At 37.1% G+C, this 18,855-nt stretch overlaps 2 protein-coding genes across 3 annotated transcripts; both read left to right on the plus strand.

The window, feature by feature from the left end:
- The first annotated feature begins 2,376 nt into the window (after window positions 1–2,376).
- On the plus strand, window positions 2,377–3,140 carry LOC134217139 (uncharacterized). 2 transcript variants are annotated; one of them, XM_062695920.1, is made up of 2 exons: window positions 2,377–2,535; window positions 2,600–3,140. In XM_062695920.1, the coding sequence occupies exon 2, from the start codon at window positions 2,611–2,613 to the stop codon at window positions 2,974–2,976; it is 366 nt and encodes a 121-aa protein (XP_062551904.1). In that variant the 5' UTR covers window positions 2,377–2,535; window positions 2,600–2,610; the 3' UTR covers window positions 2,977–3,140. The 2 variants fall into 2 exon arrangements, with proteins under 2 accessions (XP_062551904.1, XP_062551905.1); XM_062695921.1 differs by having other exon boundaries at window positions 2,379–2,493.
- Window positions 3,141–3,240: 100 nt separating this feature from the next.
- Window positions 3,241–14,053, plus strand: LOC134217138 (uncharacterized). Its single transcript, XM_062695919.1, has 7 exons — window positions 3,241–3,745; window positions 11,424–11,527; window positions 11,592–11,702; window positions 11,975–12,880; window positions 12,949–13,191; window positions 13,252–13,410; window positions 13,471–14,053. The coding sequence occupies exons 3-7, from the start codon at window positions 11,664–11,666 to the stop codon at window positions 13,696–13,698; spliced, it is 1,575 nt and encodes a 524-aa protein (XP_062551903.1). The 5' UTR covers window positions 3,241–3,745; window positions 11,424–11,527; window positions 11,592–11,663; the 3' UTR covers window positions 13,699–14,053.
- Window positions 14,054–18,855: the final 4,802 nt, after the last annotated feature.

Consider the following 18,855-nt stretch of genomic DNA (forward strand, 5'->3'; position numbering starts at 1 on the left):
GTAGCCATACAGATTCCACGAAGATACTCAACCACGACAAGACCATGGAGTTTGAACGCGTATTGGGCTTGCTATGGACACCGTAAGAAGACGTATTCACCTTCAACATGACGCAAATGACGAAGTTTGATCCATATTTTGTGGCGTAAGATCAACAAAACGCATTATTCTCCGGTGCGTTATGAGTTTTTTCGACTCCATTGGGTTTCTCTTGTTTCTTTTGGTTCACGGCAAAATCACAATTCAAGAGACTTGGAGGAGTAACACAAGTTTTTACCATTCAGTTCCAGATGAAATCTTCAGACGTTGGTTGGAATCGGTTGGTTGTCGAATCGGTCAAAATTCAGCGCTGTTTTTTCGGAGTGGAGTCGATCAACATCATGAACCAATGGTCTATGTTAACTATTTGAGGCAACGAAGTTCGATGATTTTATTTGACATTTTTCGCATGGTTATGCAGAAAGAAAGGTTTTAGCTCAATAACAGAGAGTTTCTTTACTATGTGCGTCTTCTTCATCTTCTTCTGCGTCTAGTGGGCTTGTTAGTCATATTGTTACCGTTTCTGCCTCATACGCCATCTCGTTTCCTTTTCTATCCTATATCTCCATTTTAATATTCTAGCAATAATTGCTAGAACTATAAATAAACGAAAAAATAGCTCCCTACATCAAATTAAAATTCCATCATTTGCTTTCTCCTGCCACTTTACCAACTCGATAACTAAGACGAACCTGTGCTACTCGAACCTTATCCAAAAATGTCAATAAAGTCTGCATGAACTCGTGGCAAGTGCAATGTATATTCGGCTTGCAATCGTTGACTGTTTAGAGTTGCATTGCTGCTTACTTTTCTGATTCACAGTGCCCGGTAAACGGTGACATCAGATTCCACGAAGATACTCAACCACGACAAGACCATGGAGTTTGAACGCGTATTGGGCTTGCTATGGACACCGTAAGAAGACGTATTCACCTTCAACATGACGCAAATGACGAAGTTTGATCCATATTTTGTGGCGTAAGATCAACAAAACGCATTATTCTCCGGTGCGTTATGAGTTTTTTCGACTCCATTGGGTTTCTCTTGTTTCTTTTGGTTCACGGCAAAATCACAATTCAAGAGACTTGGAGGAGTAACACAAGTTTTTACCATTCAGTTCCAGATGAAATCTTCAGACGTTGGTTGGAATCGGTTGGTTGTCGAATCGGTCAAAATTCAGCGCTGTTTTTTCGGAGTGGAGTCGATCAACAACGTCAGAGAAATTCAGCTCCATGTTTTTTCGGACGTAGGGGAAGACGCATACGGATGCGTAGCTTATCTAATCTATGGTACCTAGTAGGAGACACAATTTGCTGCTCTCTTTTGGGATCAAATCCTTAGGTTACTTAGCCTTACAGCTGACTTCGATGCCTCGGTTGCAGCTTCAGGCCGCGATTTTTGGGACCCGTATAATGAAAACGCTAGCATCAACCTTAGCAAGGCTAATTTAATAACGAGTACTATGGGTAGACTCTATGACCGTCCTGTCGTGGATACGGTCGGATAGTCGCAAATATAAACCGTATGTAGCGCATCGAGTTGCAGAAATTCTCCATACTACAGAAGTGAAGGATTGGAAATATGTACCTTCGAAGAAGAGTGTTGTTGATAATATGATCAAATGGTGGTGCAAAGGTCCGTCATTCTTGCTGGAAAGCACGAGAACGTGGTCATAGCACAACACAACCTTGTGTATCTGAAGGACTACGAACTTGTTATCTGTTCCATAACATTTGCTCCATTTTGTATGCGGTTTTCTGCAATATTACCCAAAGATCATTTGATTACTACGAAATGAAGAGGACATTCATGTGTGATATGGACACGCTTCGAAAAAGACGATAGTAAATGGTTGTGCATATATGTTGTGCAACATGTTTCGAAATGGAAATTTGCGAAAAAGAATCCACGTATCTTGGAGGGACGACCTTCAACCTCCTACACTCAAAAAAATATTGCAGTCGAAACTATCATTCCGATTTTCAGCAGATAACAAACCCGTTTGATTTTATTTACCATGCGCGCAGTATCACCAGTATCGCAGTATCGATCGAATTCGTAGTTTCCAGCGTTTACGTAATTTGTTATAGAGTTAGATCTACCAAAACGAGCCCTAGCTTAATTTATTTTTTTGGACTGGAACAATCAGTTGTGATAATTAAAGCATTACAGATTCATCGTATTATTAGTAAAATATTACAAAATAAAAAAGAAAAGTCTCTGGATCATCACAAGCGACAAACCTACTAACAACGGTCATAACATGAACTAAAGGAGCCCTGTTGTATATACATGACACATGTGTAACGCCGTTTTTTCTGTATCTCGCTTATGTCAAACCGATGCGGCATCTTGGCCTTGGGCGTCATCAGAGTCATGTTTAGACGCTGATTCTGTTTTGTTCTGTTCAAGGCCACAGACGTCCAGATTTGGAACCATAAATTTTTCATCCTGGTAGCAAGCTGCCCATTTAATCCCTTCAACTTTTTATTACAAGTGTTTTTATTGCTATCCAACTGATTGAACTAGCCTTATTAATAGCCATAAAATTATATTTCAGCTATCTCAGCAATGACCACAACATTGAAGCCGAATTTCACCTCCCACCTGTGCAGTGTGGAGGTGTGCGAAGTACGATACAACATTCGAATCCTGAAAATGAAAGACTCGCTGTTTATTTATATCGGTGAAAATAAGGCGGAGAATTTTGACGAACTTTCGATGGCTATGTTGATGACGGCAACCAACGAAATGCTGTCGGTTCAAATCATGGGCGATCCGGTGGGGGCCGGGTCGGATGAACTGGCACAGAAGCTGGCCAAGAAACTGAAAAAGCAGGTCTACCTGAGTGCAAACGTGCCAAATGACCGGATAGTGCGGCCAATGATCGAGCAGAAGCTGTTCGAGGAGATCAACAATAACTTGGAGTGTTTTTGATAGAGAATATTGTGCGTTGCTTTCGCAAATGAAGGAATGGATGAGTGATGACGAGATTTTGATGCCTATGTTTTATGTTTGCTGCTTTGACTTGTTTTTTGCAGATAGGAATTATTCTATGTGATTTATATGTTTATGCTCAAATAAAGTACATTGATTGAGCACTGCTTATGTTTTTTATATGTACCAGTGTGTAGTGGGTCCGAGAACTTCCATTAAATGTTATCAATAATGAAATTTTTATAAACTAAAGGGAGGTAATCATTTCTTTTGTCACAAACTTAACATAGCATTGAGGAAGAATCAAACAAAATGATTTAGTCAGCGATTGCTTGACAAGTTTGGTTTGGGTCGGAAAACTATTTCAAACTGATTCCTGATGTACTCAGTTAACTTGTAATTAATCACATGTTGAGATAAGTTGCAATTTTCAAGCACAAATCATATTTAGTTGCTACAAACACAAATTATGATGTGTTGTTGTTAAGTTTTTTAAACTGGAAATTTGATCTTGATTTTATTTGCATTAACCATATAATACGTAAACTTGGCAAGGAACATTGTAGTTGTGTGTTAGTCATGTACCAAAACAAAGTCTCTTGTGTGTACATGACGGTGCTTATCTAAACGTAGAAATAGTGAATCACAACCGGCATCAGCTGCTATCGACCAGTATTTTATTATTGAAACGCAGAAATCCACATCTTATTAAATTTAAATTCGCCACGTTATAAGATTGAGTGTTATTTAGAAGTGAATAGTTATGTTGGTATGTATTATTTAAAATTTCACGTAGGATTATTGCTCAGTTCCTTCAGAATAAAATATGTAGTTCAGTAAGTAAACAAATGCGAATTTTGAATTCCCTTATATGGAGGTGTATCGAATTGCATTCAATCATGATCAGTGATGCCAAATATCGATCTATATCCAAAGAGTAATCTTCAAATATACATACAACTTGCGGATGGCAGATTTGCAACCAGTTCTATATTAAATCCTCGCAAAATATGTATAAAATTTTGACCGGAAGATTTTGATATAATTGTATTAAATTCTGTATTGGTTAAAAACTGTATTGGAGTCTGTATGAAAATTTCACACTTTTGCATTAAAACCTTGCAGCCTCAACATAAAATTTCCATGAAGAATTATAAATTTTCCACAAAAAATTTGAAATTGCCAATAAAGAAATCAGGGTATGAGCAATAAATTAATATATAATTTCCACAAATAATGCAAAATTTCCATAAACTATTGAGAATTTTCCCCATAACAAGAATAAAATAGCACTCAAGTTAAATATACAATTATAAAAGAAGTAATTTCCATAATTTCCATAAATAAATCAATAATAGCAATAAACAGTTACAAAGTTTTCCATGGAATAAACATTTTTTTCCATGAAAAATTAAAAATTTCCACGAAATAATCAATAAAAACCAACAAAAAATATGAAAATTTCCATAAAAAATGCAAAAAACAATAAAATTGATAAAACTTTTAATGAACTTGAAACCCCATTAAAGAAAGGGTTATCTATGGAAGCAAAGAACTATGAGAATGATCAAGATCAACAGGAGCGTCTGGAATATGGCCATCAGCGATGGTGGTATTAATATCAAGACGTGGGTTCATGCAAATAGAAATACTTTATCGGATATTTTAATTGTATTGTTTCTGAACTTTAAGGCTCCCATACACTGGTTCCGTCCATCTAAAATAAAAAATAGATAATATTAAATCACAAAATTAAATTAATCAAAACAGCCAACACAAGGGCATGGCGAAATGGCGCACACGTGTGGAATCGTAGGGTCGTTGTTATGCACGGCCACGTGGTGGCCTGGAGTTGAGATTTTGGGTCATTCCTAGCACGGTTAGCGGGTACGGGGAATATGGTCACAACAATCACGGATTAATCCAATAGAGCATTTCGGACTTTACTTCGGGGACCGGCTAACTGTACCTTCACGAATTCTTCTGGCTTGCGCCGCTGCTTGGAGGTATTTCTCCGTATTCCTGGGAATGAAAATATTCCGAACGGAAAAGCCACAATTGACCTTTCTCGTCAAAAATTTGATTCACTCAATCGATTTCGATATAAGAAAACTTCTCCTACCTTTTCAGTATTTAAACTGTACATATCACACTATCATACGCTTCAAATTTCTATTTCTCTTTAGAGATTTGTTTCATTTCAACTAGACCTTGTTTTTGAATTTAAACAATTAGATGTATAATTTTTCTAACCGTGTTTTAATCACAGTTTACACTACTTGTGTAGTCACTACTGAAACGCAAGAGTAACTTTTAGTACGCAAGTTTTAATAACTCCCGATCACGATCGACCCGAACTATCAAGTGATCGCGTGATCTAGCTGCGAAGTGGACAAAGGTCTATTTATTGACCTAACTTACGAACACTCCTGCAAAATTCCTGGCAGAAGTTGGTGAATTTCAGTGAATGTCTAAGGCGTTGTTCCTTTCTTTCTTATGTCCAACTTTCTTAGCCTTAAAAAATCAATAAACGAATTGGAATTGGCTCTGCTTCGCTGTTTTGAAGCATTGCTGGAATTATTCTGACACGTCCTGCAGATTCATAAGGTTGGAAAGATCTCATTTCATTCTTTACCCTGCCATTCGTAAAGGTATAGTCAGCCATGGTTTGTGCAACATTTTACGATTTACAAGATATTTTACTAATTAATGATTTGAGTGTATTACTTCTAACTTGTAGGCTTCCGTTATGACAATAAATAAATTACAAATTACTTCTACCTCTACGTGAAGTTAATTGATTTACAATGATATGGAAATGCTTTTATTATCTTCCAAACTTAGATGTATACATGTTCATCATAGAATTAGAGGCGAAAGTATAGAATTGAGAGTTTCGTTAGGATACGGCAGGCATGGAAAAAGTGTTTTTATAGAAGTCGATTTGAAAGCGAGCGGAGGGAAATATTTGTGATGGCATATATCACACGACCTTTCTTCTGCCAAACTCCCGTATGAAGGGGGAGGGCATGCATCAATTCAGCTGTTATTGGTCAACGGTACAGCAGCAGTGCCTTTCTCTGCTTGGTTCTCTCCGAGGCAGCTAAGTTGGTTGCGACGAGACGGACGCATGGAGAAAACAGGGGTGGTATTGCGCATCTCGATTCGAACGTAATTCTATCGAGTCGAACATGTTTGGCATTACGGCTTTCGATTCGATCTCGAAAACGACTCATCGTTCGAGTATGCTCGAGGAGGTACAAGAATAACGAGATGTGTTGGCATTATGGAAACTCGATAGCACACTGAAAAACGACTCAAGTCGAATGAAAAACACTCGTCACCTTTATAGCTTTCGAATGTTGTTCGAGGGTCATTTCTTAATGAAAGTTTTTCATTATATTTGTTATTATTTCTCTATGGGAAGAAAATAAATGTTTAATTATTGTATCTTGAAGGAAAGAATGTCATTAGTATAGCAATTTTTATAGTTTCCATATCTGCAGATAATATGCAATCTCTATTATCCCGAAATTTGCGTAAAAACGTGTATATTCCAAAATCTACGTAAAACAGTTGAGTTAAATAAAAACCCAGATTAATCCACCTAGCGTTGGTGGTGCTTTTCTCGCATTTAGTTAAGACACCAACCTTATATGGGGTTTAAATGGTCCGATGTACCATTTTCTTCATAACTTTCAAACGCAATGACCGATCGTTATAAAATTCAATAGCGATCAACAAGGCTTTGTCCCCTGTCGAATGAAACTTGTTGCGAGAAAATCGGTTAAGGATTACTATACGAAAAGTTGTATAATGTTTTTTATAGCTTTTGTGCACACACATACACACACACATACATACACACGGACAGACAGACATGTGCTCAGCTCGTCGAGCTGAGTCGATTGGTATATAATACTAAGGGTCTCAGAGGCTTCTATAAAAAGTTCGTTTGCGGAGTGAAATGATAGCCTTTCGGTACAACTTAGTTGTACGAGAAAGGCAAAAACGCGCAAGAGATGACCCAAGTACATTTAACTAAAACACATTGAAACATCAAAGTAATTTATTATCGAATCCTTCTTCAGTTTTAAATTATTTAACTCAACATTGGATCTTTGGCATAAACTCGAATAAACTTAAAACTTATAATTTGTGTCGTAACAATATCTCAATTTCCAAACCATTTTGCAACAGCTCAATAAATAATATTGCTTTTTATAGTCATTGAGCACAATTTGCTCGTTTATAAATTAACTGCCAATTCATGTTCTGAAGGATGCCTTTTCAACAGGCAACATGCTACACGCAGATGAAATTATCTCTTATTCTCTCTGTTTACTCGCATTCGCCATGCGCTAAAGGATGTCTCTCGAGCGGGCGGCATACTAAACACGGAGACAGCTATCTCTTATTCTCTCTGTTTACATTTCGTTTGACAGAACATACTCGATTAAGCTAGTACAGCACCATTCGAAATCTTGTACTGCGACTGAATGAACTCGAACGAAATACATAATGCCGCACTTTTTTCGAAACGAATGCAAAAACGTACGAATCGAGTGATTCGATTCGAGATGCGCAATGTCGCCCCAGAACTGAGCAATAAAAATCCTATTCGACTAGATGCTGATGTCATATTAGAAATTTAGAGACAGTACTCGTCGATAGAAAATCCTTCCGCACGCGATGGCATATGAGCAAATCAAACCACCTTCATTTTGCCAGTGGAGATATATCAGCTTCCACACTGATATTCTTCCCTTCCCCCATCATACGGGAGTTTGGCAGAATGAAGGTCGTGCGATAGGGTAAGCGAGGTATTTTGGACCACCAGTTCGACGGTTCATATTATGGACCACTGAGTGCAAATTATTCTTGGTGGTCCAAAATACATCCTTTACCCTATATGGCATCACAAATAATTGCCCTCCGCTCGCTTTCAAATCGACTTCTATTAAAAACATTCTTCATGCTAGTCGTATCCTAACGGAACTATCAATTCTATACTTTCGCCTCTAATTCTATCATGATGAACATGTACGTCTAAGTTTGGAAGATGATACTAGCATTTCCATATCATCAGATATATTAGTTGTTGCTGCTGAACATCTTTGGCTTTCAAAGGAATCACTTGTTGTTGGGCCTACACACATAATCGATGGGTTTGTTAATCGATGGCAAAGCTGGAAAATGGGTTTCCATAATCAACTTCATTGTTGCACAAGAAGTTTTTGTGGAAAATCCATCCTCATTTTTCAGATCACCTAGTTTATTCGTATGTTCTTTTGCAAGTGCCCTCTAAAGTCACGCGACTTCGAGAGTATTGCTGATATTTTCACAAGTTTGGATCCAAGATCTTCGTTTGGATTTTCACATTTCGTTATTGTACTCAGTAAGTACACTCGGAGTCCAATTTGAGGTTCTTATTGCTTTATTTAAAAGTTTACGAGAAGTCTTCCGCAATTTTTACAATATGGAGTCATTTTCCAAGAGCACGAGTTGTAAAAACCGTGATGTTTGTAGGTCTGAAACATTTAGATCATTTGCATACTAGTGCTGAACAATCGACTTAAATTTCAGCATTGACGATAAAATTTATTTAATATTATTTAATATTATTTAATATTACGCCAGATTTGTTCCCTAGGACATCTAGGGCTGCAGGGACTATATTCAAGGGCTTGACAATCCCTCCCCAGGCAATCTTCGAGTTGTGGTGCCTGCCTAGGATGTGGTGGGGTTTGACAGTGGGCTCTGGATAGTCTGCATACAGTATCGAACGACAATGGCCAACTTTGCATAAACTTTGCAGCCTCCCATGGAGTGATAGTCCGAAGCACTTTCTTCCCCTTCAAGAATATCCACAAGGCCAAGGAAATCACCTTATCAAGTAGGGTAAAAGACCCAATAGTGCAGGAACTAAGCACGTTCTCTCACTATTTGTCAGTTTACACCAAGGCTATACTTCATTTCACCTACCTCAAATATGCAAACGAATAGTCACTAATTATGCTTCAAAAGAAAAGATTCGCAATTGTAGCACCATCCATGGTTGTTGCATAAAATGATACCTCCAATTATTAGTGCAGTGTTCCAATATTTGCGATATTTTTTAATTCATGTTCCTATAGTTGCGAATCCCATTGCTTTTATATAGGACTCGCAACTATGGAAACACTACAGCAACTATTTGAGCAAAGACGAGAAAAAGATAATGTATTTCAGTGATAATTTACCGATTTTGAGGGAAATCCAAACCGTTTTCCGTTATTTCATCTAATGACAGGACAACAGTTTGATTGACTATCCAGCTTTTTACGCGGAAGTGCTATAATGCTTTGAATCACCCCTTTTGACACATGCTGTGTCCGCTATAATTTTTACAAACCGATCTTAGCAATCTATGACTAGTTGAAATTTTCAATGAAAACATTAAACTGTCATAATTTTTAAAAGTTCAAGCATGTCCCCAAAACTGGTTCAATATTTCAATAAGTCATAACATATTTTCATAATTTATACTCATTTTAGGTGTTAATTAAAATACAAACTCGGCACGTTTGATCACAATAGATCTAACAAATGGTCGCAGTGATTAAAATACCCAACAAGGAAAAAAAAAGACGTTTGTGAGGAACGAATCTAAATCTCTGGAACTGTAACATCTTGTAACAATTTATTTCGCGTACTTTGTGGGCCAGCAAAGCGTTTTCGCTAAATCATCTAATAGTGATGGGAATTTATGATGACATTATCTCAAGCTCCACAAAAGGAAAATGTATTGGCAAATCGTATACTATAGGGAGCATGAAGGAAAGAAACCCTCAGACCTTGCGTAATCAGTATATAACTCCTACTTAAAAAAATTATGCGAATCTAAAACTACTAATGCGAGTTTATATAATACCAGTAATGCGGAAACAATATTTGCGAGAAATGGGACAACTATCTTGAGGCATGGCTCATAATTTGAGCTGTGATTCTGAGAACTAACGTAGAAACTACTACGACCCCACTCCGTAGTCCATTTCTAGATCAAACCGAGAAAGTTCTGAGTTCCCATATATATAGTATATTGGTCACTGCGAAACTATGTGGACCATTTATTTGTCTAATACTTGCGGCTGGTGATCACAAATTATCCCATTATTATCTAAGATTCAATCCGGCATAGCCTCCGACCATCATGTTGCTCGATTGAACTGGTTCACGCCTTTCATCGATCCTGCGTATCCTTAGTTCCATATTTAATAGCATATAAGAAATACAAATTGAGGTTAGCAAATATGACAGATCTATAGATTCTAATTCATGGCTACCAAGATATCCTACTTCAAATTCAGGTTCACGGCATACGTCAAATTCGATTCACCCCTTGTAAATTTATGGCTAGCGTAAAAAGCTGGATAATATGTGTAGCAGCTTCACAACCTATTAGAATAAAATACAATTATATACAATTTCCCAGTCAAAATGATAGCTCAATAAATTGGATGCTGAACAGCATCTTACAGATTTTATTTCACCATGGCGTAGCTAAGTTTAAAACCATATTTTTTAGGTGATTATACAACAAAGTCACAAATTGGCCATCTAGTTTTTTAAGAGCACAAGATGAGAAAACTACAACGCGCAAGGGGATTAAACAATGGTAGACTATTTGTTAACTTATGCTGAACAATTGATTTAATTTTCAGCATTGTGTGATAATTATTACATCTCATTTGGGATTCTAGAAATTGGAGTAGAAAAACATGTGATGAATTTGAAAATTCACCACGGCATTTTATGATAGGCATTATATAGTACAGTACTTAGCCATTTGAAAATGTGCATACACATTGTTCAGCTAAGTTTCGAATTTATAAATCATTTTCAATAAGTTTGCAGCAAACTGTTTGCTACATCTTTCAAATAAGCGCAACTAAACATCTTTTAGACAGATCATATGGAACACAGTGATATTTCAGTGATATTTTTCAGTGTTATTATTTTTGCCTTTCTCGTACACCAAGGTGTAACGAAAACTATATATGTATTCACTTCCAAAACGATTTTGCGATAGAAGATCCGGAGACCCATAGTGTTATAAATCAATCGACTCAGCTCGACGAATTGAGATGATGTCTGTCTGTGTATGTATGTGCGCAAAATAAAACTCACTCATCTTTTAGGCACTTATCTTGATCCGATTTGTTTGCAAGTTGCATTCGACGGGGAATCGTACGGCCAGATCGGACTATAGGATCAAAAGTTATGGAAAAAATACGATTTACATACAAAAAACATGCTAAGAAATTCTCACTCAATTTTTTTAGTATATCTAATGTACGAGAAAGGCACAAACACTGTTAGGTGGATCAATCAGGATTTTCATATCTTAGCATTACGTATTCTCTTATCAATAGCACCCAAAGTTAACACAACGTCACTGCTTTCAGTTGAATTTCAGCATTCAAACAGAACGGAATCGGGACTATCTGGAGATTGCACAACAGATAGCAGAAATCTAGATAAGTGCATGATTGCTGGCTACGACCATTAGGTATTTTACAAACACAAAATATTTGGAAATAAACAATCATTGACATATTTTTCTATTATTTCAGGAATAATTCTAACAAAACTGTTGTAACGTTAGGATTATAAGAAAACAAACTGCTTTGCATTGGATCGCCGCAATGTCTGGACCAAAAACTATCTTTTCACTTCCAACTGAAGTAAGTAGTTATGTATCGCTTAGTATGTAAGTAAACGTGGAATCACCTGAAAAATACGACATAATTTTGGAAAGAGAGAATTTCAAAGCATTTGATGTTTAATACATGTTTTAAAGATTTATGCAAACATTTCATTAAATCGTGAATAGTCATTTTGCATGATTTATTAAAGTTTATTGGGCATTATTATTTAAAAAAAATGCTTTGAAGTGATTTCAACTTTACACCAACTGTACTTCTGGTACTAATCAAAATCTTGCGTTTAATTCCAGGTGCTCGAGATTATTCTTCAAAACTTGGACTGGTATGACCTGCAGTCTGCAATGCTCGTTTGCAAATGGTGGGGTGCAACAGCGTTTGTGGTACGATCAAACGCAGTGCGATTGAACATCGTACCATTTGTAAGGTGCGATGAATATCAAGATTACAAACTGGAAAACTACCACCAGACGCTTCTGCTGAGCCGTCGATCGTACAAACATATAGCAGTGTACTGGGGCAATTGGGAGAAATGTCATAAAACTGATCAAGTCAAGGATCAGATGATTCTGGATATTATTAATCGATTCCAACAAACTTTAGTTTCTTTGAAAATAATATCCAGAAAATATAATATGGCTTCATGGGTTTTGTTAGATTTACTGAGATCCTGCACAAATCTAAAAATATTAAATTTGAATGAAATGCAGGTTGAGTCCCTTCGCTTCAGTGTGAATGAATCGTTTAGAACCAGAATTCATACACTCTATGATTCTCGTCAATTGATCCGTAGCATCTCGCGAGCTCCGAACCTGTTTGCCAACGTGACCACTTTGCATGTGAAAATAACTCCTTCCAACAAGCTGACAGGCCTGTTTCACAAACTGAGCCCACAGCTAGTGAATCTTACTTTGGGATGGGATCTCGATTGGCCGGATCACCAGCATGACATATTACCCATGGAGAATTTCCCACGATTAGAAACTCTGGCAACGCCGTCATTTGGATCGATTTCGCATCTGGGGCGGTTCCTGCGAAATATTCCAAAACTGCGAATGCTTATATTGTTCCTACAACAAGACGGGGATACTTCTGTTCTCCGATGGGTAAACCAAGAGCATCTACGACATCTAGTCTTGTGGCCTCAGGTATTGACCGCAAAAAAGTTTGCGCACATAACAAGGTTTTCAAGTTTAGAGGTGGGACCAATTTACAAAGTTATAAGCTTCTTTTTACATAAAATATTTGTATTTTTTGTGAATTTTAGAGCCTTACTATTAGAGGATGCTATGCTGATGTTCCAAACAAACTACTACAAGATGCCCCTGTTTTGCAAAATGTGAAACGCCTTGCTATAAAAGAACATGGTTGGCCGCTGTTTTCAAATGATTTACTCAAGTATTTTAATAATTTGACTGAACTGGAGCTACATGCTAATAAAAACTGGAACTCATCTGATGCGCAAAATCTGAATGGAGTCACGTCACTTAAACGATTGATCATTCATGAGGTAAATATAAAAAAAAGTTGCACCTATACGGAAAATTTTAACGAAACTATTATTTTTCAGGGATTAGACGCTTTGGAAGGTTTCATGGAGTTTTGCGCAGTATTAACAATACCAGACTTAACTCTGATTACACAAGAAACTATATTCAACGAAACCAAATCATTCAAGCTATCAATTCAAGCACCATATATTAGAAAACTCTCTGTGTATGCTTATATGGTAGGTCGAAGTTTTTTTTATAAATATTTTACCATGCATTATTTTCTCTTCTCATTATAGATTGATTCAATTCTATACGAACCGATGTTGGAATCAATGCCTAATCTGAGAAGGCTTGAGCTGACGTTGCAGATACCATGCGATGATGACACTTATAAAAGGATTAGCCAAAAGTTTCCATCCTGTGATACAGTGCGAAAATACTTTCGACGTTATGACTCTGCCTTCGATGTGTACGAGCGGTTACTACAAAAAGAAGTTGTTGCGCCAAAATGTGCTCTACAGTGAACGACAGCTATAATCAATTTGATACACATACACTGCACGTTTTACATATGACGTGAAAGCTATTCATTTGTGTGATTTTGAGAATAATACAATCTGCAGCGTTGTACCACTGATTATATCTTCATTAAAGTGTTTATGGGTTGAAATACTTTAAATATGCGTGCGATATTAGCTCTTAAATCAATTTATGGATCTTATTTAATTAACAGGAATTTTAAAATAACATTCGTTGTCTATGGATTTATTTGAAAAACAATAAAGTGATTTTACCAGCCTTGTACCATAACAATTCGGTCACAATTTGAGGTCTTGTCCCGTGACTTGATTAAGGGATAACATAAAATTCCAGCTAAAAATAGTAAGTGGTTAGGCTTTGTTTATGTTGATGAAAATCAAAATCTATAACTTATCCAAATTATCATTATTATTAGAACCCACCGGATTTGACTGTCTTTATGCAGAATAGATAATCTATAAAACAAGCCCATTTGAACTAATTTTCACGAGTCCGAAAGTCACTGAGAACATAACACATTGGATTTGAGTTTGGATTGGATCCGGTTTGGATTAGGATTTGTATTTGATTGAGATAGGATTTGGATTAGATTTGAATTGGATTGAATTTGGATTGTATTTAGATTTGGACTTGAATGTAAATATGGACTGGATTTGCATGGGATTCGGATTAGATTTGATTTGAATTTGGATTTGATTTGAATTTTGAATGGATTTGGGTGTTAATTGGTTTCGGCTTGGATTGGGATATCAGCCGAGATGCTCAAAGCTGACCCCATGACATCCGCTCAACTACTGCATCGTTTATTTCGTAATACCTGGGACACCGCAACTTTCCCGGTCGACTGGATGCAAGGTGAAGATGCCCAAAATGGGTGACCTGGGTATATGCGATAACTGGCGGGACATTATGTTGCTGTGTATCGTTCTCAAAGTTCTATGCAAAATTATCGTAGCCCGGATTCGGAAGATTCTGTGCGGACCATATTGTCACGCTCCGTATCATTCTGGAGCAGGTCAACAAATTTCATGAATCCCTTTACATAGTCGTAGCTGGTGTGAGGCAAGGATGTATTCTATCACCGTTACTGTTTCTCATCGTAATCAACGAGATTCTGGTAGATGTGATTGACCGTGAACCAAACCGCCTATAACCATGGAGCACCTAAACGGCTTCGAATTGGCTGATGACGTTGCACTCCTCGCGCAAAATTGAAAATACATATTTTGTCACATTTTCTATTTTATCACCGAAAACACGAAACAAAATCATTAAGTTGCATATTTTTTACCATGTAACTCAATGCGTCTTTCAAAATTTAACTGTTTGTTTAAATTAAGTTGCAGATAAGTTGAGTGTGTCTTCATGTTTAATTTAGCATCGGTCAACGTTTTGACAACACACAAATTTTTCCAGTGATGGTGCAATCAAGTAACAGAAAACCCGAGTACAAAACTTCATAATCGTATGGTTTTTATGGAGAGTCGACATGCAGTCCCTTCGAAGTGTTGAATAGTTCTGTGGTAGAGTGAAGGACTATCAATCACAAGATCCATAAATCGAATCCAGTATTATATTTTTATTCTATTTTTTTCCGCTGCAGTATTTTGCAACATTATTGCAATTTTACTGTAATCGAAGGATGTTTCCGTAGGCTCCTTCTCTTGCGCTTTTCAGATTGCAAGAGAGTTATGTTTGATGGCACATACGCAAAGATTGTTTATTTTCGAATAGTTGCAACACAGTGTTCACAGTGTTCATTAGTGAAACAAGTTGTGCTGCTTGGGAGGAATGTTAGTGTAGTTATTGTTGCTACTAGAGACCGAGAAAACCTCTGCATCCTCACAATACCATGGAAAGGAGATTTCTTTAATTAGGTAAGGTAGATGAACAGAAATGTAGATCAAGGGTTCACTACGGAAGGTGATGAATGCCAGACCTCCTGTCTATACGTTAAGAAGATAGACAAGGATATGACAGAACAATATTCGAAATATGCAAATATGAAGCAGTTTATAGTGATAGTACTACTAAGGGTATGCGATAACACACTTTTTCCTAACGAAACGAAACGAAACGAAATTTAAAGTGTCTATGTTGATTCGGATCGAAACGAAACGAAATATAGATTTACTTTCGAGACTTCGAAACGATACGAAATCGAGGTTCATTAATTTCGAATTTTTTCGAAACGAAACGAAATTTTAATTTTTTTTCCGCGGAATTTTTATTAAATTGGTTTTACATTATGTACGCAATTCTGATTTCGCTTTTTCTAAGTAATAACAGTTTTGCGACCAACAGAGTTATAATAACAGAAGAGGCAGTCTGTGATAAATCGCCGCATTCTCGCCGCATGTGATAAATCGGCGATAAGGCAATACCCCAGCATTTGTGCCGCTTTCAAAGGAATTCATCGTGGAGCGTGTGCTCTCGAATCTGATCAATTTCATATCAGTAAGTATATAAAAATATAGAAATTGTGAGATTTTTCATATACGGATTCAAATTTCGTTTAAAACCTTAGTTCAAGTAGGACATGTCCTACGCATAAATTTGCCTGGGCGGGACAGTCAAAGTATTGTCCTACCCATGATTACGGTGAGAACATAATGAAGTCATTGACTGGCAAAAATTTTATCAAATGATGATTTCAAAGTTAATCGGAGTCTTTAGAATAATCATTGACGTTTCTGAAATTCTCAAGGAATAGAGTACTTATTGTATTTTAGGCTCTTTGTAATCCCAAAAGCCTCTGGATGTCTAAAGCAAGGATATTTTCGATCATTTAGTAATCTGGACCCAATTATTTAGTAATTTGTCAATAACTCTTCCACAGGCTTAATTCCAAAATGTGTTGTAGGCTGAACTTTTAGCGTGAAGGTTTTTATACAACTCTGCCTGTTGGCGCGACGATAAGTACTGGTTGCCCTAGACAAGTGAGACGGTAGTTGCGATTGAATAGATTAGGCAAAATACAATCAAAACAGACTTCCAAAGAGTTAAGATTGGTTAGATAAGAAATCACAGTCACTGGAAGTGAGTATTTAGCATATTAAATCGGTGAAATAGCGCAAATAATAGGTTTGAAACCAAAATAAAAGGTGAATGGAAGCACTGTAGATTATAAGATATTTAATGTACAACAAACTTTAATAATAGTAGTCTGTGCAACAAGTTGTAAAAAGATGATTTTTTTTAACACGAGTTGTACGTTTATCCAACGAGGCTTGTCCAGTTGAGCATGAGCATGAAATAAATGAAGTTTGGGACTAACATCGTCTTCAATGTGTAAGAACTGGTGACCCAAAAATAAGCAATACCAGCGCTGGCCGTGTCCGAATGCAGATCAATTAAGGAATAGGTAGGAAATTGTTGACATGATACCCGCTTTGATAGAAGCCGACGAGTCTTCTGCACTTCCACGAGAAATCACTGGGATGTTGTATATATGGGGTAGGGAATGTGGCAGGGTTCATTTTGGTAAACGGTCTGCCCTGTATAGCGTGTAATTTGATTTAAAACAAAAACAATCAAAAAACGCTAAGTATTTTAATTATCGGATGCGAACTAACGTTTCACTTTCTGACTAACTTACTCAACCGCACAAAGCAAAACTAAATTTCGACGACCGGCCGATCGCTCTGCTTACTGGAGAATCTGAAACACGAGAAATCACGCACTGAACTGATTAACTTTATTACCGGCCGCGCAATGCAGAACAGCACCCATTTCGTTGGTATGGAAAAGTAGGCCGTTTTATCACTCAAAGACAAACTGTAAACTAGATATTATGATCAGTAATTGCAAAAAAGTTATTTGCAATTCAAGCTGATCAATAACAAATATACTAGTACAGATCTGCTTTGGAAACAGTGACGTGTTTGTGGTTGCACATTCGCAATACTGCCTAACAAGTAATTCTTCGAATTCCTCTGATAACTAGTGCAAACAACGAACTATAGGGCACTGCACGGACGAGTATCTTTCTCTTTCGTTCTTCATGAATTTGACGTTTACTGGCGTTGTTGTTTTCTAATTTCTTTGCAGCGAAAAAGAGACAAAGCAGTCCGTGCAGTGCCCTATTATGCAGAGTTGAATAAAACCTTCGCACAGGCAGTTCACCCTACTTCACATTTTAAAATCCAGCCTCTGAAATGAGTTATTGGCAAACTACTAAACGATCGCACCCAGATTACTAAATGCTCTAAAATAAAATGGATTATTAGAAGCCCACGGATTTTTTTTCTACAAACCTCAAAAGATTAATTGAAAACTGAAGAAAAACAGATCTGCCTCGTCGTTAATTCTAAGCTCTCATAACAGGGTGGCCATCGAACCGGGAAAAACGGGGAAAGCAGGAAAAAGACGGGAAATTGAAGTCACCGGGAAAAAAGCGGGAAAAACCGGGAATTCTGGATATGTACCGCGAAAAAAAATTCGTTAGGTTAAGGTACACCGGGGCAAGTTGAAACGGTTTTTTCAAAGTTGAAATTCGAAGTGCTGTAAAAAAATCACCCTTTGATATATTTTGAATCCGTTTGCGGTGTTTGCTAGTTCGGGCCAATGATTATACATAAAAAATAAGCAACCTTAACAAACATTTTCATAAATATTTTGTATATTTAAATTATGTTTTTATATGCATCGTTTCAACTTGCCCCGCGTATCGTATTTGTATGTACTCAATGAGACTCAAGAATCACGCGGTTGTAAAGGTGACTATAATACTGCCAGGTTTCACATAAGAGTCCCATGTAAGTTTGTGGCGATTTTGATTTTCTTTCAGAAATTAGCTTAAGGTCACTCCTGACAGAATCCAAGTTTCAAAGTGCTCGCGTTTTCGGGGGCACACCACTCGATACGGAGGCGGCGGACAACTGCCATTTTTGTTGATTCAGCTTTGCTGCGTCGCGTGAAAAAATAAAAATGACAGTTGTGCGTTGCTTTCGTATCGAGTGGTGTGCCTCCAAAAACGCGAGCACCTTTAAACTTGGATTCTGTCAGGAGTGACCTTAAGATTGTCTCCTGTTTAAGAAAAACTGATAAAATAGTAGGCTTTGTTCTAAAAATTTGAAAACAAATCCCACTTTTGTTGTCTCATCTTGATATTTGCTCACATAAAAATGACATTCCAGATT

This window comes from Armigeres subalbatus, chromosome 2 (assembly GCF_024139115.2).
Source record: "Armigeres subalbatus isolate Guangzhou_Male chromosome 2, GZ_Asu_2, whole genome shotgun sequence".
Classification (NCBI taxonomy): Eukaryota; Metazoa; Arthropoda; class Insecta; order Diptera; family Culicidae; genus Armigeres; species Armigeres subalbatus.

Excerpts from the sequence above, each read along its gene's own strand:
- LOC134217139 (XM_062695920.1), top strand. The coding sequence starts at position 2,611 with ATGACCACAACATTGAAGCCGAATTTCACCTCCCACCTGTGCAGTGTG.
- LOC134217138 (XM_062695919.1), top strand. The coding sequence starts at position 11,664 with ATGTCTGGACCAAAAACTATCTTTTCACTTCCAACTGAA. Across the intron at positions 11,703-11,974 it reads TCTTTTCACTTCCAACTGAA|GTGCTCGAGATTATTCTTCA; the intron begins GTAAGTAGTTAT and ends GTTTAATTCCAG. Across the intron at positions 13,192-13,251 it reads AACGATTGATCATTCATGAG|GGATTAGACGCTTTGGAAGG; the intron begins GTAAATATAAAA and ends ATTATTTTTCAG.